Source organism: Argiope bruennichi, chromosome 3, assembly GCF_947563725.1.
Source record: "Argiope bruennichi chromosome 3, qqArgBrue1.1, whole genome shotgun sequence".
NCBI classification, from domain to species: Eukaryota; Metazoa; Arthropoda; class Arachnida; order Araneae; family Araneidae; genus Argiope; species Argiope bruennichi.
Window position 1 is genome coordinate 126,386,426 of NC_079153.1, and position 27,805 is coordinate 126,414,230.

General features: G+C 28.5%; 1 protein-coding gene and 1 long non-coding RNA gene across 4 annotated transcripts in view; one reads left to right on the forward strand and one right to left on the reverse strand.

Annotated features, from left to right (window-relative positions):
- Positions 1–27,796, forward strand: LOC129962493 (uncharacterized). Its single transcript, XR_008783911.1, has 3 exons — positions 1–638; positions 7,285–7,393; positions 27,405–27,796. It is a non-coding gene; the product is annotated as an uncharacterized LOC129962493 (long non-coding RNA).
- The window catches only part of LOC129962490 (WD repeat-containing protein 7-like), a 28,683-nt gene continuing 17,821 nt past the window's right edge, over positions 16,944–27,805 (reverse strand). For 2 of the 3 annotated variants that reach the window (XM_056076228.1, XM_056076229.1), the window contains exons 21-29: positions 27,399–27,675; positions 24,059–24,386; positions 23,511–23,708; positions 23,236–23,422; positions 22,432–22,702; positions 22,153–22,235; positions 21,408–21,507; positions 21,184–21,288; positions 16,944–20,269 (exon numbers count right to left, since the gene is read on the reverse strand). In XM_056076228.1, the coding sequence (XP_055932203.1) occupies positions 20,084–20,269; positions 21,184–21,288; positions 21,408–21,507; positions 22,153–22,235; positions 22,432–22,702; positions 23,236–23,422; positions 23,511–23,708; positions 24,059–24,386; positions 27,399–27,675 (1,735 nt within the window). In that variant the 3' untranslated portion in view covers positions 16,944–20,083. The remainder of the gene's footprint in view (positions 20,270–21,183; positions 21,289–21,407; positions 21,508–22,152; positions 22,236–22,431; positions 22,703–23,235; positions 23,423–23,510; positions 23,709–24,058; positions 24,387–27,398; positions 27,676–27,805) is intronic. The other variant, XM_056076231.1, reaches the window with a different exon arrangement.

Genomic DNA, 27,805 nt, shown 5'->3' on the forward strand with positions numbered 1-27,805 from the left:
AACAGCCAATAAGAAGCTATCTGATTCCCGCTCTAAGAACTGTGTTCGGTACTGTACTAGCGTCCCTCGATGTAAAGCGGCCCAGCCGTTCGTCCAGATCATTAAATTTGTTTATGTTTAATTAGTGTGTGATTCTCTTAATATGAGCCATCTCTACGCATTAATCTCAACTGGGCTTTCCCCTAGGGCCCGTGAGAGATATTTGATATAATCCGATTAGTAGAGGCATGTTTTTCGAGCCAGAGTTAACATACCTCTACATGTGGGGGCTCGGTCCGGAGTGCAATGACCTCGGAAATAGAAAAATAATCTTTGATCCTGTAAGAAGCTGGGAATTTCACCATTAGTTTTCGTCGAATTATCTTCGGATTGGCAGTGGCCGACAAAATATTTCAAGAAAAGTCTTCGGATCAGCAGTGGCCGACAAAATATTTCAAGAAAAGTCTTCGGATCGGCAGTGGCCGACAAAATATTTCAAGAAAATCTTCGGCTCGGCAGTGGTCGACAAAAATTTTCAAGAAAATCTTCGGTTCGGCAGTGGTCGACAAATTTTTCAAGCAAATCTTCGCTTCGGCAGTGGCCGACAAATTGTGAAGTTCCTGCATATTATCTCAACGGATATAATTGAAGAAGAACAGGTAGGAGAATTTTCTATATCATTTTGATTAAAGAATCTTGCAAGCATTTATTTTAAGATTTATATATTTGTGAATGACTTTTTCAAGAAAAAGAAACTGCTTGAATGTGTTTATTTCAGAAATTTCTGTTTTGAAAAAATATTAGCATTATTATTATTATCGTTATTATATTAGCATTTGTTATTAGGAAAAATAAAGGCATATTCAAAATGTTTAAAAATACAAAAAAGAAAGATTTAATTATTGTCGCTGAAGCAATAGGTGAGGTAGTTCCGGAAAAAACAAATATTGTGAAGCTTAAACAAATTATAGAAAATAGCCAAGCGGCTAAAGATGATTTGGAATTTGTTAAAGACAGTATCATTTCAACTGTAGAGGAACGCGAAAAAATAGAAGCAGAGGAACGCGGAAAAATAGAGGCCGAACGAGCGCGTGAAGAGGCAGAAAAAGCGCGTGAAAAGGAAAGACAGTTTGAATTAGAAAAATTAAAACTAACTTTAGCTCATGAAGAAAGTATGAGAAACCTTCAAGCGACCGGAATAAGTAGTCCTAACGGACCTCCTCAAGAAAATCATGCGGAGTCCATCGAACAAATAATTAAAAGCATCCGCACATTAACAATGCCAATACCAACTAAATCAGAAAATTTCAATTTGTTTTTCAATATTTTGGAACGTGCTTTCGAAACAAAACAGGTTAAAACTGAATACAAAGCCGTAGTCCTTCTAAATTTGTTAGGCGAGAAATGCCGACATGTTTTGTTATACGCGAACGAAAGCGAAATAAAAGATTATGACGAAATCAAAAGAATAGTGTTAAGAGAATTCCAACCATCTGCTAAAGAATGTTGGGATAACTTTCAAGCCGCCAAAAGATTTAAAGGGGAAAATCACGTGCAATTCGTCTCAAGATTAAAAGCAAATTTAGAATATTATTTGGAACTAAGAAAAGTGAAAGATTTCGCGACCCTTTGTGAACTAATTGTAACCGATAAATTAACCAGCACTCTTGACAAGGACACATCCGAGCACATTTTGATCAAACAAGGCTCCGACTGGTTAAAACCGCTGATGTTTAGCAAAAGAAATAGACATTTACTTTCGCGCAAGAAATAAAAGTTTGTTTTGGGAAGAGAGTAGATATACACATGACTACAGCTCAAGGCCGCGCGTCAATAATTCCCGCCAAAATAATGATCATGTACACGGTGGAAATATTGATAGGAAAACTTGTTTTAAATGTAATTCTACATCGCATTTAATAAAATTCTGTCCCCAAAATGTTGATGCTAGACAACATAACAATCAGGGAAGATCCCATAACTCAAATCCTGTAAACTCCATGTTAAAATCAAATGAAATTCCACAAGAATTAATAATCGCTGATTTGGAATACGCAGATATTATTGTAAACGACGTTCCTATTAAAGCTTTGGTTGATAGCGGAAGCGTATTAATGATTATTAATCCTAATTATGTAAAGAAATTAAATTATGTAGGACGTAGCACAAAAATTAAATTAGCGAACAGTTCAATTGTCAGTCTTCCGTTAGTGGCGATAGATATTAGTCATGTTAATAAAAAGTCAGAAGTGAAAAGAGTTTTAGCAGCTGTTGATACTAATATTTCTTTTGAATGCATTTTACCATCTAATAGTTATTTAGATCTTAAAAATACTTTTCCCAATAAAAATGATAATAATTCAACTTCTCTCCTAAATGAAAATAAAAGTATTAATTAGTGTGTGATTCTCTTAATATGAGCCATCTCTACGCATTAATTTCAACTGGGCTTTCCCTTAGGGCCCGTGAGAGATATTTAATTTGATATAATCCGATTAGTAGAGGCATGTTTTTCGAGCCAGAGTTAACATACCTCTACATATATATATATATAATTTCTTGATTTAAGTTTTAAATAAGTATTATGTTCTTTATGTTTTTCTGAAATGTATCGTGAAATGTTTGAGAATATTAATTAAACTATTAAAATAACTTATTAGCTATTAAAAGAATATTATATAAATTGCCTCACATTCTTATAGTTATTTTCAAAAGTAGTGATGACCTATTTAAGGATAGATCTCATTTGTATTAAATATAATAAAGTTTTTCCTATATGGTGTGTACAAATATGCTGAAAGCATTTTAAAACATATTAAAATATTTTAAGCTTGGTTACTTCTTGACATATTTAGTACCAACCGCCTTTGGCAAACAGACCCTTCGCCAGTATTAAAGCTCACTAAAATGTTCGATTCAATAGTTTATGTAACTTGGCCTCATTAAAGGTTTTCATCAAAATATTTTTAAGCTTCAAATTTTGATAATCATATTATTCACTGATAAGCCTTACTCAGCCTTAAGTAGCTCTATTCATTCTACTCTGCATCACTTTCTAATTTTCTATAAGTGCCCGTAAAATTCTATTTTAAATTAAAGTGGAAAGGATGAAACTGCAGTAAAAATTATTATTTTTACCGATACCAAACATTTTTTTAAAAATATGATTATAGTAAAAAGAGTCGTTTAGCATTTAAGTCTTATGTGCACTACAGAATAATTTTCATAATTTATATCTTAAAGAATTATTCAACAAAAAATTCCCAGATTCATCGTAAAATTCAGATTTAGTTTTACTTTCAAAAGCATTGAAATGATGTGAATAGCTAAAAGTATTTTTTTTCTTTCTATAAATATACTCCAGAAATTCATGAAATTTAAACTTTAGGCAGTCCTTTACGGAATCATATTCTGAAAAATATTCTTGACACTCTCATTTTTAAAGAAATAAATAAAAGTTTCTATCTTATGCGATCCGATCGATACATTGATCGATTCCGATCAATGTATTAAGTTTTGAATGTTACAGTTTTAGAACAGTCCACATTTTCATAATCTAGGCGAATTGCTTTTTAGAAACCTTGGGAGATGATTGGCTTTTTTGAAACAGTCGATGAAGTAGTGTAAAAGCGTCCATTTTTATAGAACAGTGATATTCAAATTTTTATAAATCGGTCAGCTTTAGTGAATGATGCAGTTAACTGGAGTGCACCTCCTTTTATTTAAGGTATTAGCGTTTCAAGAATATATCGATAGATATGATTCACAGGACAGAGGATATATTTAAAATTCGTCAACATATATTGATTCAATTTACATAAAATAGAATTATGCTTTCCATTTAGACCATTTCGATAGAAAATGTATGTCTATCAGGGGTGTTTGTGCTCCGGGGAAACCCCGGAATTCCGGGGATTTTGAACTTCGATACCCGGAAATTCCGGGGATTTTGAACTTCGATACCCGGAAATTCCGGGGATCGTCGTTCAAAAGGAAGTAGGAATAATAATGAATTATTTATTTTGATCTGGGTAATTTTGTTTGCTTTGAAAGCAGAAAACGCAAGGTCAGTGTGTGTGGTAAAAACTTTTCCTTTCTTTCTCAAGGCAGTGATAATGCGTGAAAAGGGGGAAAAAACTTCTTTTTTGTTCTTTCCTTATTGCGAGTTATGACTCATTCCCCCGGTTCTCGGACATTCTCTTCTGGATTCTTTTCGGCAAGTAGGCGCGGCAGAAAAAAAAGGGAGAGACTTCGTTCGACCAGATGTGCGATCACGTGACTCTGGGTTCAAAGGTCTTATCTCTCCTGGCGTGGCGCCAATAAGTAGAGAAGGGGGATTTTTCGCCGTATTAGCTATTTGTCATTGATCGCTTCGCAACTTTTTTTTTCTCCGCTGTGTAAAATTTTCGTTTCATTTATTGATGCACGTGTAAATTTTTCATTTCGCTTATTGAAATATTTTTTTATTTATGTACGCAAGAGAATTTCACTTTGAAATTTCAGCACATGAAACAGAAATTACCCCTTAAAAAGTCATATCTAATTAGTTTTACAGCATTAGATCCAGAGCTAAGAGGTAAAACCAGTACAATATTAGCTTTTGAAAAATTATCATCTTTTATGTCCCATATTTTTAGTGATAATGAAAAGTCAAAAGTAGAAGCTGAAATAAGGTTATACCAGAGTGATATTGATATCACCAAAGAAATGCTCTACACATCTGATGAAAGTGGAAATCAAGTCAAGTGTACAATTGATAAATATTGGTCTAAAGTTTTTAATTTAAAAGATGATTTCACAAATGATTATAAGTATCCTACATTGGCTAAATTGGTCAAAGCCTGCTTTAGCTGCTTCCATGGCCCATTAGTAGAAAGTGCATTCAACTTAATGGATACACTTGTCACTGACTATAGAACCTCTCTTAAGATTGATTCCCTAGATGCAGTGCAGACTATTAAATATGATTTAATGGCTTCTAAAGAAACCTCATGTGAAAAATATGGCTCAAAAAATACAATGACTGATCCAATTCACAAAGATCTCTTACTGAATATGAACAGAAGTTGGAAAACATATCAAGAGGACTTAAAAACATGTATTTCAGATGAATCACCCATAAAAGTCTCTGAAAAACCTTCTACATTAGCAGAAAAGCAAACTGCTTCTACCTCTGCATGTGCTGTTCTCGAGGAAATTTCTTCAACTGTAAATGAGGAAAATAAAAGTCAACCTTCCTGCAATTATGAAGTTCACCACAAAAGAAAGACAAGCCCACAAACATCAGAAAATAAAAAAAAAAGCAGCAGAAATTAGATAATTTTTTTAAAAAGAATTAATTCAGGTAATTTAAAATATTTGCATAAAATGTAGTAGTTTATATGTTTGAAAATTTATGGTTATTAATTTTGCAAAAAAAGTAATTCATTGAACTTTTATAATTAGGTCATTCAATACTTCATAATTGTAATTTTTCATTTCTCCCCCCCCCCTTCTCGAAACTCCAAAATGCCGGTAGTAAGTCCGTAAAAGTTTCAGGGGATTTTTTGGGGTCCCACAAACACCCCTGGTCTATTGCTAAATGTTTACAGAACCGCTGTTAGGCTCCGATTAGAGTAGATGTACATATTAAACCATATTTGCCTGAAATAAAGCTGTTAACTTATTTGAAATGAATTTAAAATCTTTCCATGCATATTCAGTTATAATAAATTCATTGCATTTACCTATTATAAGTATAGATTGTGTGTGTTGGCGCTCTACAAGCCAGACAGTTTAACCTACAGCCACCAGATATGGCACATGCATACCTTGGAGGTCAGAAATGTGCACCTAAGAGCTTTTTAAATTTTTAAATAGAATTTCAGTTAAAAATTAAGCGAAATTTCGGCGTTTTTTCGCTGTAACTTACGAAAATATAATCGAAAAAAAAATGCTTTTTGCGTTAAAGCTTAAAAAATAATCCTTTCAATGACACTGTAATGTTTTGATCTATAAATTAAATTTCTATTTTTAATGAATTTTTTAAAAAAAATAATTTTATATTTCTGAGCAATTTATTTCTCACAAAGTAAAAATAAAATTTAATCTGCACGAGCATGGCAAAAAAAATGAGCTTTCATCAACGTGTTGCCATCACAATTATAAAAGATCCGATTAAAAAATAAGTTAATGACTTCTGCAAATGAAATCTAGAAAACTAATATTCAACACGTGACTGTACGAAATGAAATAAATAGGAAATGTGATATTTTCTACAAAAAATAAAAGCAAGGCATTGATTTTTATGAACTTTTTATAAACGTTTTATCTACGTTTTATTAATGTAAAACGAAAAAAAGTCAGCAGATTTCTACCAAACTGCCTTCGTTTCATAAAATTGGATGAGCTAGACACGTAATGGTGGGTGTCATTGAATGCTTTCATGCTAAAAGAGTTCACAAATGATGCATTGAAATATTTTGAATAGAAATAATCTGCTCTTTGTGAGAAACAAGTGAATATGGGTGATTGGGAAATTTGCATCGAGCTGACCGAAAAAAATTATCTAAAAATTTCTGCAGTTGAAAAATTCAAACTTTCGTTACTTGATCAGTTTCCCTTTCAGAAAATAGAATGTTAGTGTGTTTAGAATATGTTACTAAAATTGATTGGGAATTGTTCTAAAACTTTAGGCTTCTGCAGTACATATATTCGTACATAAAATATTATTTAGAAAATCCATATCCCATCCTAATTGTATGTTCGTCTTTAACGATTTAAAAATTAACTTTTGGACCAAGAAAACAGTTTCAAAGGAACAATATTTATCATTTGAAAAGTTAAAACCATTTTAATTTTCAAACGAATTGTTTTCATCACCATGAAAAGCAACTGCTAGATATACAACAAATTTGAATGGATGCATATGTCTACCTGTATCTTGTAAGCATAAATTAACAACATTTTAAAACGCTTTGAACACTCGCATTGTATCAATGCTATTTCAAAATTATGGAAAATTCTAAAATATTTCTAATTGCCATTTATTTTTTTTATCTTTAATCATCGTTTTATGAATATACAAAGTGTACTTTAGACAAATTAGGCTCAAAATTTGATATAAATTTTCATTTACATCAAATTCTGGATATGAAAAACAACACATGCCAAGGTTCGTATGAGCATCGTATACAGATGGATATAATTTTATAACTATATTTCTTGCAGTCGCAAAGATCGGTAGTGTGAAGTTCGTCAACATAATTTTGAAATTGAATTTTTTGACAGTTAAATAATGTCCTTTTGTGTACTTTACCGATGCAGGTTTCACTAATGGGATGTACTCTGCAGAAAGTCAGCACATGTTCGTACAGTCATTACTCATAACAGATGCTGTTCACTTCAATGTATGCCGTCTTATTTGGAAGCTTGTGTAAGTAATATACGTCAGAAGGACGCAGGTATTTTTTTTTAAATACTGATTGTATCATTTGATTGACGGTATCATTCTCCAACAATTCTTGCTCTTGCGATCTTAAATTTTGTTTAACTCTAAATATATCAATTTTGATATCTGTATGGGGAACGGGACAAAAGTTTAAAACTGCATCGCAGTTTATTAGGATTCATCAACTAGATGACCGAGAAAAATGAGTGTACAGTCTTATCGAGGCAAATTGCTCATTTCTAAATCATTAAGCAATCAGATACTTCCAATGAGAAAATTCTGAATGACATAAAAAAAGTATTTTTATAGTGTTCAAATCAAATGTTCATCTAAAAAAAATGCATTTTTTTATTATACATTCTCAGTTTGATTCGTCATATTTTGTAAAATAATCTTGTTACATAAAAATTGTTTAAAAGAAATGTGTTCTTCAACATATTTTTGTGACACTCTAATATTTTAAAGAAAGCGATTTCTTTCACATGTTACCAAAGGTAATCGATTCACGAAGCTTTTAAAATTACCACCGTTTTAACGGCTGCCTACAAGAAGAATTTAAAGGGCACTGAAAGAGCGGAACCTAAGGCAACCGTTGATAGAATTAAAATAATGAAATTCAAAAATGACTCTTCTGTGATAAAACTGACCGAATAACAAAGTTTTTTCTTCCCAAATTGTTAGCTTCTCGGTAATAGTTTATTGAATGTAGTTGATAGAACACACAAAAAACAAATATTTAATTTTTTTAGTGATATAATTATTGAATTCGTGTACAATAATTCTCTAAATTATTGAAGAATTTCTTGCACTAGAACGTTAGGATTACTTCGATTTGTTTAGAAATTAACTACTAAGCAACAAATATAGTTGATGACTTAAAATAAGTGGATAAAATCTGTGGAGATACTCGAGCAAGAGTGGCTCATTGTTAAGGAGTGAGCAGTACTGCAAAAAATAATCAAATATACAAATCACACAAGAATACAAGTCGAATATAGTTCTTAGAAAGAGCTCTAAAAAGTCCAAGACCTTAACAAAGCACGAATGCATATTTGATTGAATGAATATCTATGGGAGCAATTTCCAAAACCGAGACCAAGTAACAGAGGTCGAAAAAATAAAAAGAAAGCAAAAGCAAGCCTTTTATGTAGAGGGGGGGGGGCAAAACAAAAGAGCTTCATAGTTGTCCATACGGTAAACTTGGATGGTCTCAAAATAGTTCAACCACGCTAAACTCAATTACTGTCGGTTACTACGCGGTAAATAAATTTTACGTTATAATGCGGTAAATAAATTTTGATGCCATTGGCCCGTTTCTGTGCTGTTCTAGCAAGCGTCATCGTCCTTTCTTTTTTTAAAGAATAAAGAAAATATTGTAGCCATTGAAAAATTGGAACCCGCCATTTTGACGAAACTCCACATTTTAAACTTTTCTGAGTTCGAAAAACACATTATGTTTGAATGGCTGTGACAAAGATCATTCGAAAACGCTTAGAACTGGACGGTTGAAATTTGGTATACGGTCGTTACAATCAAATTCTTAGATTTTTATCAAACGTTAAGCAAAATCTGTTCAGAAGCAGGCCTGTCTGTCCGGCTGTTGCAATATAATTTAAAACGATAATTACGGAATGAACAGAACTAGATGAATGAATATCGGTACAGAGATTTTGGGCCAAATTCAACGAGGGGCCTCTTGAATTTCGCAATCAAATATATCAAAAAGGAATATATCTCTACCCCCTCCGGTAATGTTTGAAAATATTTATATATATATAGCATTTCGTAAACCCCCCTTATAATCCTTTTAAAATCACAACTTGATCAGGAAAACCTCTAAATAGATAAATTCTCGAGTGCATAAATTGTCAAGTGGAAAGGCCATTTGAAATGTTTTTCAGTCCAATTCAGAGTAATTCTTATATGAGCAAAACGACGATAAACAGGACGTTTAACATTCTTGTATTTTTATCTAGTTGCCTTACTCCTGAACTCGGATTGACTGTTACCTAGTATTAGTATGGGAATACCAACGTTGTTCAGAATGAAATTTAAGTCAGCACGAAAATGAAAACTAGCTTCAGAAACAAGCTATTTAATTGTCAAATCTTCTATTTATGCAACTATTTAATTGTTAAATTCTAGTTTTGTGGCTGCAAATATAGTTATGTCGCATGATATTGTTTCAGCCGTTTAATCAAGTCTTCATTGTTTCAATCAAGTTTTAGACTTCCTCAAGTTCGAAAAACTTATTTTTGGGATGATGTGTGTCTATTCGTTTGTCGGTCTGTTACAAAGATAATACAAAACTGCTTCAAGCTAGATGAATGAAATTTGGTATATGGAATAAAAGCACAATTTATATATTTATCAAATTGTGAACAAACTCCATCCAGAGGAAGTCTGTACTGGGTTGTCGATCTGTTACTTCAGAAACATGTAAGCGTGGGGGCAGAAAAACGCAACGACTTAATATATTAAATTTGGTATGTGATTTGGTGAGTACAAATGTTTTTCTATGTCAGTTTTGTTGTTTCAATCTTTTTTGAAGATCGCATCTAACAAATTCGATTTTCGAATACAATTTACCATTTGCCAGGGATTGACTGTCAAAATAAATAAAACTAAAACTTGCCAAGCATTACACGATCGATTCAACAAAAGTGCTAAATATACGCCAAAGGTTTAATATTTAATAATTATTGTACGACAATGCCATGAATGGCGTTTTCTGGGATGACTTTATTATAGAGTATGCGAGAAAGATTTGGGGTGGTCATCTTCTCTGGGTTTGGAATATTTCGCTCTCAAATGAGATTAAATTTTGAGCCCAACAATTAATCTTCAGTTTTTTAAGATTCGATTTTTAATACTTGCAGTATAACTAAAATGTCTTCTAGTGGGGTGGAGGAGGGTCCTTCTGATTATGTACTGTATAAGATGTAGATATTCGTTATTGAATTTCATGGAACAACAAGAATCTGAATATCGGGCTTTTGCATCGATATAAATTCTAAAGACATTGCTTTTTTTAAAAAAAATGTTGTACAGATTTTTATGAATTTTCTTTAAAAATTTGATTTTTTTTGATCTGCAGAATTGCTCTGCTTAGCACTTAACATTTTAGTGATTATGTATTCTTGGATGTGTATTGAAATTATTCCTTGAGCCTTAAAAATATGATTGAATTTGTTTTATAGATCTTTGGGAAGCAATTCATGTTTTATAAGGGGAAGTTTGGATTTTATCATTTCTTTTACCGATGCGTATTATAATCCTAGGGTGGTTTTTTAAAATTAAAATTTAGATCATTACCCGTTTCAACTTTTAAAATGAACGTTTCATTTTCTCGAGTCCCCTTACCCCGTTTACTTTCTGACAAAATAGTATTCTCATAATTTAAGCGTAAATGAGTGGTCTAAATACATTCGAAGAAGAAAATACACAAAATTAAAAAAAAAAAAAAAAAAAAAAATGACTCATTCGTACAGCCCGTTGCAGGTAATAAATTCTGTATATTGATGGCACTGGATTTCGGTTTTCAGCCGAAAGAATGTTATTTTATTATGTTATATACTAAGTATGCAGAGAGAAAATATTCTAGTTGTTAAAAAGAAATCGTATTCGACATTTATCCAAATCTTCGGTTCAGACCTCTCTAAATCCGACAACACGTTTTGGGAATTATATCTTTCTGTCTGGTTATCTAAGTACAAGTGAACTTGCTAGCTACCAAATGTAAACAGCTAGCTGAATAAAATTTAGCATCTGAGACGTGGATCCACATCAAATTGTGAACCAAATCCGACGAGGGGTTGCGTGTCTCTTCTTTTGCATGCATGTGAAAGAGATGATTCAAAGATGCACTAACATAAAAAAGGAAATTTGTTATGCGATCGTGTTATTAAAATGGTAGTTGTGTTCAAAGTTTGGTTTCCCACAGTCGAAAAACATTCAAAACGTTTTTTTTTCTTCCCTACTGTACAACTCGTAAGACATTTATGTACGGATTCGAGGAGGAGGGGGGGGGGAGAATCAATCGTTATGTTTTGTTTTTCCCCCCTCCTTGAGAGGAAGGATTTCATCTTCATTAGAGAGTATGCGAGAAAATTTCGGGAAGACCTCTCCCACTGGGTAAAGTCAAGTGAAGTAAATGCGTTTAGTACTTCTAGATGATTGAACTCGTCTCCAGTTGAGGTTAAGGGATATTTTAACAACTGCCTATTTAGTTTTCTGTAGTCATAACAAAACCAATGAGAAAAGTAGTTTTTTTCCCCCCTTCTAACCGGTTGTATGACAGATGCGTACAACCATTTGCGTACAGCTCATAAAAAAGCCAATAAATCACGCGTAGCTCTTTGAAAAAAGGGGGTAGGGAGTAATTAGTCTAGGTTTGCTAAAACATATGTTATCTGTTGGCAAGAGTATTTGGCGAGAAAATATATTGGTATTTTAACTAAATTTTGATGTTTAAACACAGGGAAAAAACTTTTGTCTCTATGTGTATATGCTGGCTCTGTACACACCTTGCCGTCTGCCTATCAAATTTGTCAAATATATATTTTGGAGGGTAGGAAAGTGATTTTTTGAATTTTTAATTAGAATTTTAATTTATCAAAAAATAAGAGAATTATTTGATAACTTTCTAAAAATTTACAGTAAAAAATAGTTTTTACTTCCAAATCATATAAATTCTCTGCATTATTCATTCAAAATCAAAGTATGCTAAATATAGTTCTCATGAAATGAAAATCAATAAACTTTAAAAAAATCCGAAATAGAAATTCCATTCTAAAAAAAAAAAAAAATACACCTGAACTTAACTATTACCATCACAAACGATTCCCATTGTTTTAAAATAAGTGGATCATTTAAATGTGCATTTCAGCTAATTAATAGCACATAAATCAATAGGAGAATTTAACAGTGATAAATTTACTACTATTTGAAATTAAATCTGTTCAAAGCTTTTGAATTTCTGGAACTCAAATAAATAATTCAAATACACATGAAATAAATAATTTAAGAAGCCTGATATAATAAAAATACATCTTATCTTATATTTAAAAATCTAGTATTCTCTTTTATGTGAAAACTTTATCTTTTCGTACGTAAATATAAACGGAAGATCTTGACTATAAAACATACATGCTATCTAAGATCTGTATGCTTTTAACAGAATAAAATTAAGCAAAGACTGATAAACCAATAAAATTAATGATTTTTTTTTAAATTTTAAGATAATTTACGTAAGACATAATATTTTTTGTATTAATATTTTTAAATGCACTGAATTGCATATTTTTTTCTTCCAAATATACGTGTGTTAAATTTAGTATCTCTACGTCCAATGGTCGATATTTTAAATAGAATGATAGACGCATATATATACATTCACTTTCATTCTTGGAAGAAAATCTTATTTTGTTAATTAAAACTTTTAGATTAAAGTCTGAATATTCCACACTTTAATTTTTGAATAATTTTAAACGAAAAATTTGGAGATATCTGTGAAATTTAAAATATATGCTTCCGTGTTAAAAGCCAATTTTTTCCACCCCCCCCCCCATCCTTTGTGTGTGTGTGTGTGTATGTTATTAGGTAATTTTTTATTTAAGTTCCTAAAACAGTCCTTATTTTATTTTATGAATTAAAAATAAAACTCAGGATATTTTAATGGAACATTACAAATGGAAATGGAATAATAATACGTAAGAAAGCATTTTTCACAATTTTTAAACTTATCCCGCATTTACTATTTATTTGATTTTTATAATATTGCAGTGTATTGAATACTATGATCTAAGAAATCATTTAATTTTTTTTTTTTTTTTTTTTTTTTTGTACATAGTAGCATTAAAGAATTAATGCTCTGTGAAATATTCCTTCAAATCCAATACAAACTCACCAAACTTTTAGCTTATATTGAGAAAAAAAAATTATAACTGTTACATAAGTATTATAATGCAGTTTTTTTTATTTAGCAATATACTAATAGGAAATTATTCATTTTATTTTAATTACAAGATTGCAAATTTCTATAATGGAAATACTATAATGGAATACTGAAGATTTAATCAAAGTTTCATGTATTATGAATAAAAGTAAATTACAGAAATAGAAGTGAATGTTCACTTATATAGTTATGAAGAAATAAAACATCTCTTTAAAAACTTCTTTAATGTTACAGCAAGAGTTTCTTCTGCAATGCAGTAAAAGAAGTCTGACTTTATTTTTTTAAATAAAGAAACTAATGTTCTAAATTCATTTGCTCTTAAAATCTTATATGGATCTCGACTGGACTTCAGAAAACTATGGGCTCATTGTGAGATAACCAGACTTTTTCCATAGCAAAATATCTGAAAATTGTGCATTGTTTTCCCGAAAAAAATCGCTTAAGAACGTCCGAATCAATGGTAAAATCGAAAGATGCCCTTGAAGCCATTTCTATTAAATATAATTAAATTCCCAAGAGATTTGAATCTACTATACAGGAGCTGCTATGTCAACAGTCCAAAAAAATTATTTAAATAATTCTAAACTGGGGGGGGGGACAAGATTTTTAAATAGGTAAAGTTGGCAATTGTCAAGGAACCCCTCAGCTCTTGATAATTTTTAATAGTTGTAGAAAGGTAAATAGTTTTATACTTTCATTTAATGACAGTGGGCCGTGCAGTCAAATTTATTCAAGTTATAATCAAAATTATAAATTAATTTTGAGACTTTACTCTAGTAATATTTCTAATTACCATTTACTCGTTATGCTATTTTATAATTCTAAAAAATTTGAAGCTTTACAGTTTAAAGAAATACATTCCCTCCTTTTACAATATTGTTTAGAGTGTTATAGAAAGTTTTCTTTTGTTTTCGATATTTTGCTTAAAATTAATTTTACGTCTTGACAGTGCACTTTTTTTATTTGTACAATATTGAAATGGACTTTTTAGAAAGGGACTTGCGACTTCAGTTTTCAAAATTTACTACTTAAAATTGGCGAATAAAAATTAAATTAAAATCAATAAAAAATTTGGAGGGAAAAAGGGGCTTTGAGATTTGCATTATCTCAGGGCCCCAGGGAGGTTTAAAACGGCCATGAATTCTTTTGAAATTAGAAATAATTACATTGTTTAAAATATGGAAAAAAACGCATAGCTAATAAGTAAACATTTGAATATAGGTGTAGATGTATATTGTTGAAGAGTATTTTACCAGAACTTCATTCAACACGATTTTTAAAGACTTTTTGTACATATAAGAACGATCTTTAATGAAATTAAAGTTTCTGAAGAACATATACTACATATATTAATGTAAAAATCCTTTTTCTTAATTTTGTTTTATATTTAACAGTAGATTTCGATTATAGTTTAATGAATAGTGCAACTAGAAGAAAATTAAATTTGAATTTAGCTAATATTTCCTACAAATTTTCGCAGGTACAAATGATCAGTTAGCAAAATATTAATATACTTCTGATTTAGTAAGCTGCTTATTTTACGCACCTTATACTTAAAATATTTCATACATAAAGTGCAAAGTCGTATAATGAACAAATAAATATCAGAGTACAGATTTTTGAAAAAAATGTAACAACATTTAAATTAAATCTACAATGATAAACAGAAAAGTTTAAATTTGAATGGCGTTCTACTCTGGAAACTGATTTTTTAAAAACCAATACAAATCCCTCCTTACAAATCCTTCCAATTCCACTAACCTCATTTAATTGTACTTTAAATTTAAGAAATAATTTTTAATTGCCTATATTTAAATAACGAACTTATTGAATTAAATAAACGAATTAAGAAGAAATAAATCAAAAATTAATGAAACGCAAACTCTCTCGTTTAATGCAAAACGTTATATTTATGTAAAGTAATGCATTTATATCTGAAATCTAGAAAAAATGATTATTATTTCGAAGTGGGTACACTATTTATATGAGCAGAAATACCTTTCCCCAATGTTTTTATCTTACATTTTTAAATATATACATTGAAAAGCAATCCATCTTTCATAAAAAGCAAGTAGAAATTACTCCTATAGTATTAAAACTCATGAAATTATATTAATGAACGTATCGTTAAGTATTCGAAATTGTGTCAAACATCAGGCTAACTCTCGCCAAATATGACACTTTTAGATAACGTTTAAGATGTTGTAACCTCTTCTAGAACTGAACCTTCTCAGTAACACAACCGCATTGTAAACGAGACAACTGATTGACAGTTTTATGATTCGTACGCAAATGGTTGTACGCATCTGTCCCACTACCCTTCTAACCTCTATGAATTCAGCTGCTTTGAATGAGTCACTCTTTTAGCCTTGATTGTACTCGATCTTCAATTACATTTTATTCAGCAAAATCCAACGCCGAGACTTAAAAAAAAATGCTTTATCTTACTGAATTATATTCACTTCCGATAACCGTTACACGTTGTTTCTCTGTATTCGTTTAAAAACTGTAATCGAATTAAATAGAATATTACTTTAAAAATAGCACAAAAATTCTCTCTTCATTAAAAATAACACAGTAATTCTAACTTTTAAATCGCTGCTTAAAATATTTTTGTTTAATTATTAATAACAAATTCAGAGAAATGTTAGAATTTATTGAAATATTTTTGCTGTTTGAATGCATTTTTTACAAAGTCCTTACACAAAATCTTCGAATTTTAAAGAGTGGAATTGTCCGAGTAATGCTTGGTGCATGTTGATTTATATGTATTTCAAACCATGTGTTCATTTTCGAAAGAACAAACAGGAAAACATCGTTATGGCGAAAAACTCGACCCTATTTCGATAAATTTACGAGTTTAAAAATCGTGTTTTTTTTAATTATGTATATGGAAATTAACTGATGTATTTTCAATTAAACTGATGAAATTCGATATGTGATGTCCTTTTACAGTCATTATCCCGTCTAACGATATTCCAAAATTTGGTTTCAAATTCATTAAGTTGTTCCTTTTTAAGGTTATCTTTAGTAAAAGGCGAAATATTCGCACGATTTTGAAGAGATATTTGTTATTATTAATTTACAAACATTTTGCTTGTATTGGTTTGCTTAAAAGACCATTAATTCTCATTCGAAAGTATGTGTTTTCATTATTATTCACATATTCCTATATGTGCTTCAAAAGCATACTTTTTCATACCTTATTTAACATTAGCACGTGATAAAAAAATTAATATTAATCATGGAGTCAGGTTCGCAAGACAGGCTTAGAAGACAAAACTGCATTTTGGAAACCTTTATTAAAGAATATGAATTCATAAGACGTTCTCATTCATCTTAAAATACTTTTGCACTTATAAACATAAAAATAACATCTCACTATTAATCTTTAGTAAAAATTTTACAATTGAAAATGCCATGTTTTTTTATTTATAAATAAGAACAATATCTAATATAAGAGGAAATTTAAAGGTAGTATTCAAAATTATAGGAATGTTAAAAATAGTAGAGATGAAACACATAATGAAATAAATCATCATCATGGAAAATTATCTAAAATTTATGAAATATCTCACAAAATAAGCTTTTAAAACAATGACTATAATTAAGATCTTAAAGAATTATTCTACATCAGTAAACAGTTCAAATTAAATCTAGCAGAAATGATTTTAATTTGCCTGATTTTAATCCATTATTTAGCGTAGTTAAATTTTGAAATATCAAAAGTATTTATTATTTTCAGAAACAAATTCATTAGTTTCATGAAGAAACTGAGTACTCTTTAATAAGATTAGAAATATATCATTGTTGTGATATATTTTTAGTAATTCTAAGAATCTAATATGAATTATTAACCAGACTAATACTTGATGTCTCCAGTTACACAACCAATTCTTAATATATATATACACATATATATGACTAGTTCTATAATATACAATGATATTGCATTTACTCAGATTACACATTACAGTTTTCAGCAAACACACATATACAGATTTTACATAGAGATATTTTAAGTTTAGCAGCTTGTCTGCTGGCATTGGGAAGTAAGGGAAAAATTGTACAAACATTCAATTCTCTGAAAGAAGATCTTGATTAAACATTTGAAATCTTGCTCATGAAACATTAGTCACATTCTAAGTCGAAAATATTTAATAAGTATTGATATCACTGAAAATTCTGTCTATTGAATGTTTACTTGAATATATGGGACATTTCTACTATATAAATGAATGGATTTAATATGTACAATATCAATTTTTTAAGATTGTAAATTATCAAAAATATGAAAAAAATAATCATAGACGACAAAAAAAAAAAAAAAAAAAAAAACTGCATGAAGAAAGAAATAAGTAAGCAATATATGATTTTGTGAACTTCATCTATCAAAGTAAACACAATGCCAAATAGCTACAGAGTAAAAACATCAACCAAGAAGAGAAATGGAAACCTAGGGTAATCTTAATAAATAGTCTACAACAGATTAAATACTACAAGCACAAATATTTACATGATCCAACATTTCATAAAAATAAATCCATTTACATATAAATATAACTGATATAGGAATCAATATGCATGATAAGTTAACTTTACACAATGGAACAAATATAATCAGAAAATGCTACTTATTCAATTTGAAATTACAACCCAATTAGAATATGGATTTGATACCTGAATGAATCCAACTGATCCTGATTCAAAATGCTCGTCTCATTTTAACTTTTCTGACAAATGCATAAATGTGATTAAAATTCCAACAAAAATATATAAAAAAAGAAATAATCATGGTTAATTTTTTTTTGATTATTAATTTGTCCTTCATAGCAATACTTCTATAAGAATTTTAAAACAAAAAAAAAATAATGCAAGAAATTAAACAATCTATGTTATGTCCATCAAAAAAAATTTGAAAATAATTAAAAATTCAATAAACAATGGAAACAAGATTTTTGATATACAACAATAATTTCAATAAACAATAAATGGAATATTTCCTTTCTTTTTGCAAATACACATATGCTTATACTTAACTAAATTTTAAATGGGGTTATTGTAGAACAAAAATACAATATTTTGAACTATAGATAGAAAACAAGACTCTGCGAGACAAAGAGAACATGCATTTGTAATATACAGAATGAAACTTCCCCATTTATATCACATATTAAGTTTTTTCTATGAATAAACAAAACCAAAGTATCTTTATACATAAAATATAAAATGAAATATTTTATCACAAATATTTTCCAAACTATCGTATTTACAAAATGTTTGTTGCTGCATAACGAGCTTTAAACGAAACTGATGAATTTCGGTGGACAATTCAAGTCACTTGTGGAAATTACTTACAAATGATTCACAGACGATTGACTAAAGATAATTATAACAATCAAATGGTGATATGTTAAATAAATACAATGTTTTTAGATTTTGAATCATTAAAGTTTAAACCAACCAGGAGCAAAAGTTACTTAAGAAGTGACACTATTTTTTATATCACAAAACAGCTATATAGACTCTTGTATGTTGATAACTATTTATCAAATGTTATAACAACAAAAATTAGTGTGCTTTACTTTATTAAAAAAGAACATTAATATTTCAAATACCAGATATTTTTTAGTAAATTCTTTTGCATAAATAAAATTCATAAAGCAATTATTTTACAAAATAAAATATTTTGTATAAATAAAGTAATTTTATTCTCAGTTTGAGAAGAATTTTTCAGTTTGTGCTAATTTAGTCAATATAAACATTGATAGGTTTTTCAAATATATAGTAATAAGTACTCAATCATGGATATATTTAATATATGTATAACAGATATACAGGTGCAAAATTCATAATTAAAAGCATAATGAAATTTTTTGAACTTAAAATTAATTTTCAATGAAAATGCTTGTTTCCATAACAATTGGAAATATATGAAGTCATATTTATCCATTATTTTGACACATGTGTTTTACACCTACACATTATTTTACACTATAAATAAATCTCACAAGTTATACAAAGTCTAAATATTAATAAAAAGATCTTACAAATGACAAAACTAAATAATTTGAAATACAATTAAAAATGTCAAAATGTCTAATCTGACAAAATATGTTAAATGCAATTATGTCCAGGTTGCAGAAATTTATATAGTAAAGATTTGATTCATTCATATCTAATCTTAATTATTTAAAAAATTCTCAAAAGTACCATTAAGAAAAATTCTTACATTAAAAATATTTGGATAATGAATGCTTATTTAATGCTTTATCCATCACAAATACATTGATTTATAATTTTTTTACTAAAAAAATAGAAGTTGTTCAGAAGGATTTTAAATTATGATAATATATTATAAAATAATAGAGAGGGAAGAAAGACATTTGTGACAACTATTTAAGCCAAATGAGTATCTCACTATCTTTCTTTGCTTCATCAAAACAGTTCATGAATTCTTCCAACTGATCACACATACATAATAAATCAACATTTATATACAAAGCATATGAAGAAAAGGAAAAATAAACAGAAATTCTAATTTCTATCTTGTTTATATATTTAGGCAAATCAACAGTAACAAGTAATTAAAATCTCCAAAAGTTTCAACAGAACAAGAATTTAATATACATATATATTTTTATGCTACTTGCATCAAGCATATAACAAAACGTAAGATTTCTGAAATAAAAACATATTGGGTAAAATAACACAGAGACTCAAGTAACACTAAATCGATATTCTAAATTATCATCAGTTATCAAACTGACAACTTTATTTGCTGCCCATTGAAGTCTTGCCATGCGTAGTGGATTGTTTTTCACAGCTTCACTCAGATGGGGCGTATTGTAAGTTCGAATGCAACGAGTTTGGGCATTACCAAGTCCAAATAGACCAGTAGCAGTCTGTAAAAAAAAAAAAAAATAAATAAATAAATGAATAAATAAATAAAATGCATTAATGCATAAAATAATTTTCAAAAAAAAAAAAAATTTAGTGATTTCCCTTTTTATTTCCTAAAACATGAACCAACTTAAAATAATGAGAGCAAACAATTTCAAAATAATATTTTATACAAAAAAGTATATCCTAGTCTAGAACTAGTCTTCTAAATTAATATAAACTTTCGATTAAGAAACATTTGACAATTAGATTATAATCGAAAGTTTAAAAGAATTTGCTCCCAAAAAGTGCAAAATTTCCAATACCACTAATTTCCAATTCCACTAAATTTCAATATCGCAACTTATATAACTGTGACACATCTAAAAATTACCAAATTAAAATCGAATATTGCTCTACCAAGTACAAAAATATGTAAGGAACACTTTTTAAACATCATACTATCTACATTAAATTTATTTACTTTTAATAAAACTACTTGGTTCTCCTACACTTATTTAAAGTACTTTAAAAGGAGAAATTTTAATGCATAAATAAATGAATTAAAAAAACTAAGGCCAAAAAATGTATTGTTCAGTAAACCTAGATCGGCTCAAGTTTTCCAATACCTTTAACGGAGTAATCACTTCAATGAAAGGAACACAAGGAAACTTTAAAAAGTTTGATCAGAAATAGTGACCAATCCAATCCAATCATTAAATATAATAAATATCAAATTAAGGAAAAATATTTTAATACATACAATGCAATTTGGTTTTAATACAATGAACTACACCACTATTATTAAGTAGGCAATTTCACACGTAAATAAATAAATAATAAAAAAAATTCATATATAATCAGTACAATTAATCAATTTTTTTTATTTAATAAAGAAATTTAAATTCGCTCCTTAACAAAAAATGAAGAAATTTACCTGCCAGAAACACAGCTTATTTTCTTTGTTTGAATAAGATGCTAAATATTTTCCATCAGGTGAAAATGCACAAGCATTTATAGCAGCAGCATGAGCTGAAATTGTCTGAAAGTGGAACAGTAAAATCAAAATATAATTTTCTGAATTAAAACACAGATAAATAATGAAAGATGTTTAATATAAAATAAAATTTTGACAAAGAGCCAAATTTAAAGAATAATTACCTGACATTTTGAAGCTCTCAATTCGTAAATAGCTAATGCTCCACTTTTCGCTCCAACTGCTATACGTCTTGTTGAATTGCAATATGTGACATTATAAAACCTAAAAACATTATTAAATGATTCTTAAATGCTTATAAATAATTAATTTAAGTTTAGATTTAATTATTATTCAATAATTCCATTATTAAATAACTGTTAATATCATATTACAAATAACAGTAGTAATATTATATTTTTTTATATAAAAAAATTATTCAGCTGCATAATAACTAAATTTGTACATCAGCACTGAGTATGTATCTCCAGCATTTTATAATATGATTATTTGCAGCAATTTAAAATAATTTTGTGTATTATATTAAATTTTATATATAAATTATATTTTATTATAGTTTTTAAGGCATAAAGTTATTTAGCGGATCAATTTTTTATTAATAACTTTTGATTATGGTTTTCAAAACCACACTGTTAATATAATTATATTTCAAATAGCAAAAAGGCCTAAATTACTTTAATTCACATTTAAAATTTTTATTTCATTTAAAAAAATCATTATGCTACATATGCTAACTAAAAATATTCTAATAAATAATGTGCAAAAAAAAATTATAAAAATAATCCTTCTGATTCTTTTTTCTTTTCTGAAGTAGGCTTCTGAAAGATGACACGCAATATAAAAAGTGCTCCCTCTTTAAAATTTAGTAAAAAGCACAATATATTTTGCAACATAAAATAACATTAATACCTGCAAATTGCAGGAAACAATTCCTTTAAGCCTCGAACTTTCAACTGAGTATGGTCAAGACAATGTATCACTATATCCATGACCTAAGGGGGAAAAAAATTGATCTTAAAGATATTAATTATGGAAATGCATCATTTATCGACTATTTGAAGAAATAATGACAACTTAAAAGATTAAAGTACCAATATAAATCAAGATTTTTTAAGCAATATTTTATAATTCCTAATAAAATATAGAAATAATTTTTGAAGAATATCAAATATGATCTAAGTTATTTACCTCAACAAGTAAATCTGAAACATCTGTTTGCATTTTATCAATAAGAAGCTCAATAACTCTAAGTATTTCTGGTTTTGAACGACTTAAAACAGTCATATGCATTGAAATGTTGAGGGCTTGTGCATTTTGGGCAAGTGTGTTATAACGGGCTACTTCTTTCACCAAACAAGTTATGAATGTTGGAGGACGAGCAAGAGCTATGAGAGACAAAGCATGGCGAGCTGTTCGACAGGAATCAGCAGCTGGAGTTAATGGAAGACCATAGGACATACTAGCAGGAAAATAAAAGAAAATGCATATATTTCATAAAAAAACTCTTAAAATATACAAATTTACTTAGAAATTAAAAAAAAAAAACTGTTAAAGTTTTCAAAAATTAAGACAAAACACTATTTTGATACAAATTAGTCAGTTATTTGATCTAAAACTTAAAGAAAAATTAATGTTCCAATATTCATTTGATGCAGAATATTTTATGTCTTACCATTTTTATATTTTGTAAAAAAATTAAATTTTCACAAAAGGTTTCATTAAAAAATATATTTAAAAATATCTGCAAATTGAAAATACAGTACAAAGTTTCAATGCCATGCATATTAACAAATAATTTGTAAAAAATTAAGAAACATTAACTTCCTATGATAAACTTTATATAATACAGCAGTAATCATCACTTTTAATTAACGAATATATTCACAGTTCATCAGTGCAAACAGATATCTAAATTATCAAGGATAGAATATACAGTTTCCCCCTCAATATAATATTACACAAAATTACTAAGCTTTAAATTTATTGTCATACCTGGGAACCAATTTATCTGAATCACAGCATAACTCTAAAAGGCCAAGTAATATTTTTGATACATCTAAATATGGTTGCCAAACTGTAAATCCTCTTCCAATCAAGTCAATTGCAGCTCTTCTGAGAGCTGTGTGAGCAGGGAATGAAGGTGATGGAGGTACTAGTAATAAAAATGCTAAAGCTTGACCTGAAAAGAATAAATCAAAGTTTATGTAAATTGGTTAAATTGTGAAATTTTAAGAAAAGTTTCAATTCTGAAAGTGTTAAACACATACTGGTATATCTAGCAAGAGAGTAGTTGGAAAGACCAAAACCATCTACGACACTTCGACGTTTCTGATCTTCAGGAGTCTTTTTCTTATTTGTTTCGATTTCATGACCATATTCAGCTCCAATTACTCCTAAGAGCACAATGGCTGTTGTTTGCTTTCTTTTTCCTTCAGTGGCACTAGACGGTCTATTAGAACTAGTTTCTGAAAAATAATACATTGATGTAAAAAAAAAAAGTAATATTTTCAACTGAATTTCATTAATCTGATTATTATATATGCATACATAAATCTTGAAGATGAATATAATAGTTTGAATAACAATCATGACTGATTTTACATTTGGAAAATAACATAAGAATTACTTCCTCCTTACAATCACAATTGCATTCATTAGACAAAATAATCAATCAATATCTAAATCTTGTTAAGCAAAAAAAAGAAAATTCATAGATTAGATTTAAATTTAATGTTTTTCTAGAAAATTATAAATTGAAACTTGATATTTTATAGGGGGAAAAAAACCCTAGTTTCTATATATGCCATAGAAATACCTTCTAAGCTATGCTCGTCACCTTCATCTTCATCTGAAGAATGATCTTCATCCTTGATTTGAACTTGATCATTGGCATTAACATTATTAGCATCATTTGCATTTGCCACAGAATTATTAATATTGTTATTATAATTCGAGGCAGGAGATGCAGAAGTGACATTAGCAGAATCATCTGTTGTTTGCTGTGGTGCTGAAGCTTGTGGTTTTGGGTATGGTTCTCCATAATTTGGGAGATAAGGTGCCCACTCTTCAACTAACTGTTTTCGACCTTTAGGCCCTATTCGCCTCAGTTCTGCTAGAAGTAGTGCTTGAGCAGCTTCTCTAACCTAAAAATGCATAAAATAATTATAGTTACACAATTATTTTATTTTAATAAGTCTAATAATTATTTCATTGATTCATAATTTTGATTTCTATTCAATACAAACTAAGCACAAATATTAAAATTAATTCATGAGCACTAGCAAGAGAAAATTGTATTAATGAAAATTTAATAATTGATAGCAAAAAATTATTAGATTACAGATGAACCATAGTTAAACAATAGACAATTAAATATATTAGGCATTATTTATTATGATCATCAATGATTTAAATTTTATTGAGTGTACTCATACATGTTATGCTGTAAAATCAATATATAAGCTTCTCAAACTTTGCTTATAAATATTGAATCCAAATTGATGTATTATTGACCCCATATAATATTTGCATTTAAATTGCACTCGGTGGAAGAAAGCTTTAAAAGATTGATCAAGTGAAAGATGAACATTTCTAAGAAAATTTCATAAAGCAAATCCAAAATTCCAATAAATATATTAGAAAGTCAGCAAAGTAACAAAAATTCTTAAAGCAAAGAAGTCACTAATTTTTATAATATGATATTATTATATATATTTTTAAACACCAAAAGAAATATGAAGTAATGCAAATAAAATGTTGAAATTGGAAAAGTATACACAAAAACCCTCATAAATTTCCCATTGTTTTAAGCTAAATTGTATTAAAATATTTGAAATGTACAACTGTAGGGAAAAAAAAAAAAAAAAAAAAAGGAGCTTCCCTTATTTATTTTGCAATCAGTCACCCTATTCGGAAACTAAAATCACCATTTTAAAGGTAGTAATGAATAACAAAAGATGATGCACTAAAAATTTCATAGGATAATGTCTACATATTTAAAATCTTCTATGATAAAATCCTTTTTTTTTATGTCATGAATAGATAAAAATAATAGGAAAATATACCTGGAGTAGAACTTTTGGTTAATATACCATGATTACATTGGGAGATGCTAGACATTTTCTGTTAAGAGGCTGCCCATGTTTATATGTTAAGATTTTGATATTCACTGTACATCAGTAATAACATTTTTTTAAATTTTATTTTTGTGAAGTTTAAAAGCATCTGTAAAGCTACAACCTACATGTTAAAATTTATCACTATTTCATTCATAACAAAATATTCATAATAAAAATTGTTGGAAGAATTTTGTTTTTCTGATAAAAATATTGAAAAGTATAAAAAGCTTTGTTTAAATTGCATCTGAACTTGATTCTCCATTATGCTGAAGAATAATAATTATTCCTTTCGAGTTTTTAAGAAGCAACTAACATAATATCAAAAATATATATTAGAACATATTTGCTTAGTAGAACAAAGTTGATTTAATTAAATTGGCATTGAAAAATTTAGTATTTACTTTATTCAATGGATTATATTATATGGATCAATAAATTCTATTTAAAGGATTAATAAAAAAAATAAAAAATGACAAATTGTAATAATGTATAAGTACAATTATATATATTATTACAAAATATGAATATTAAATGCTTAATAAATAACATAATGTTGCATATTTAAGCAGACATCAATAACTTTAAGCTCACTCTTGTTAGAAAAACAGGTTCTTTTCTCATTAGAAAATATGGTTTGTTACCATACATTATTAAAAGAATAATTTGACAGAATGTTTGCGAAATTAAATAATTAAATCCAATAAAATTTTTATTATGAAATAAAATTCCCATTTTCTTGAATTTGTTACATTCTGAAAGTGGCATTATATGAAATGATGAGTAAAATTTATAGATTATTTCAAGAACAACGACTATCCTTCACATTTAAAAGTAGTGGCTGTTAATAAAATATTATGGCAATGGAATTTTATTTTGCCTTTTTTGCTGCTGACGATTTTTCAAAAAGATTTTTTTTTTATATATTATAACAATGTTGAAAACAATATTTGTTCAAAGGAATATATGATCAATAGATTTCAATGCTAAATAAAAATTTGCCATTATTTTGAAATTTGTGCATGCATCCCTAAACATGTTGTTTTAAGTGTAATATAGAAATCAGAATGTAACAGGAAAACTACTCGTAAGAATGAGCTTAAATTTTTCAAGTCAGCATAAAATGGTCTTGTCTTTCGATTTATTCCCAAAATTTAAGCATTCTGCTAATAAAAAATTTTAAAATTTAATTTTGTAATTTTTTTCACATAGTAAAAATTTTTAATGTTAAATTTGTATGCAAAACGTGTGGAATAACTTACATTTTCATAAAAAGAGTTTAGGTCAATAACTTTTAACTTTTTAAGATATGAATGAAAGTTCAAAATTTAATTTTAATATTAGAATGTCAAAATTTGGTTATCTCATAATTTTGAAACAAACAGACTTACACTAATGAAATTACGCTTTCAGAAATACTGTTTCTTTTAGTTATAAAATTTGATGAGAAAAATGGGTGTGTCCAATGGAAATTTTGAAGTTTGATCTTATTTTAATATATGAAAGGTTTCAACGTAATTCTTAATTAAAAAATCATTAAGAGCATGTTAAGTCCTTTCAAATGACATTTATTTTCATGATTTTACGATTTTACAATGCCAGTATAAAGCTGGATGCCCACCCCTCGCGATTGGTACATCTCTTTCCATTGTTCTAAATATCTAACAAGTGATAGTAAAAAATATGCTTAAAACCAATTTTTAAAAAATACAAAAGGCTCTCAAAGGGGAATCTATATAATATGATTGCTTAAAACTATATATTTAGAAAAAAATATATTAAATATTAATGCATGTATATGCTGGTGTTTATTAAATTGAAAATGTTAAGTTTGTTTATAGAAAAATACAAAATTTGCTCAAAGTTATATTTTGATACAAAAATAGTTTCGACTTATTTAAAGCTTACCAGATATTGTTAAATAAAACCAACTATTAATTATATAACAATCCAAAATAAAAAAAGGAAAATACATAGTTAAAAAAACATGGATTTGATAAAATTCAAAGGTAATAACAAAAATTTCTTTGTCTATTTTACCTCTAGGCAACGATCTTGCCAACGCCGAGCAAGCATTTCTACCTGAGGACACTTAAATTTCTCTGATTTTACTAAGTCTGGTAAAAGAACACAATGGAGTGCAGCTAGTAAGCTCCAGCCTTGTTTGATCTGAGCCTGCTGGCTGCTAAAAACTCCAGCTTCAGCTGCCATCATTGCTTGGACAACATCATCCTTATTTTTTGCATCTACACTACCAGGAGTACCAGGAGATGAGGGCTGAGAATTCACAGCTTTGCTATCTGCTCGGCTCAGTCTTCTACAGAACAAAAAATATACTTTTAAATACCTTTCCTGGTCTAAACAAAAACCATGCATGAAGATAAATAATTATATTAATAAAATTTATAACCGCTAAAACAAAATACTTACAAACATCATCAATATGT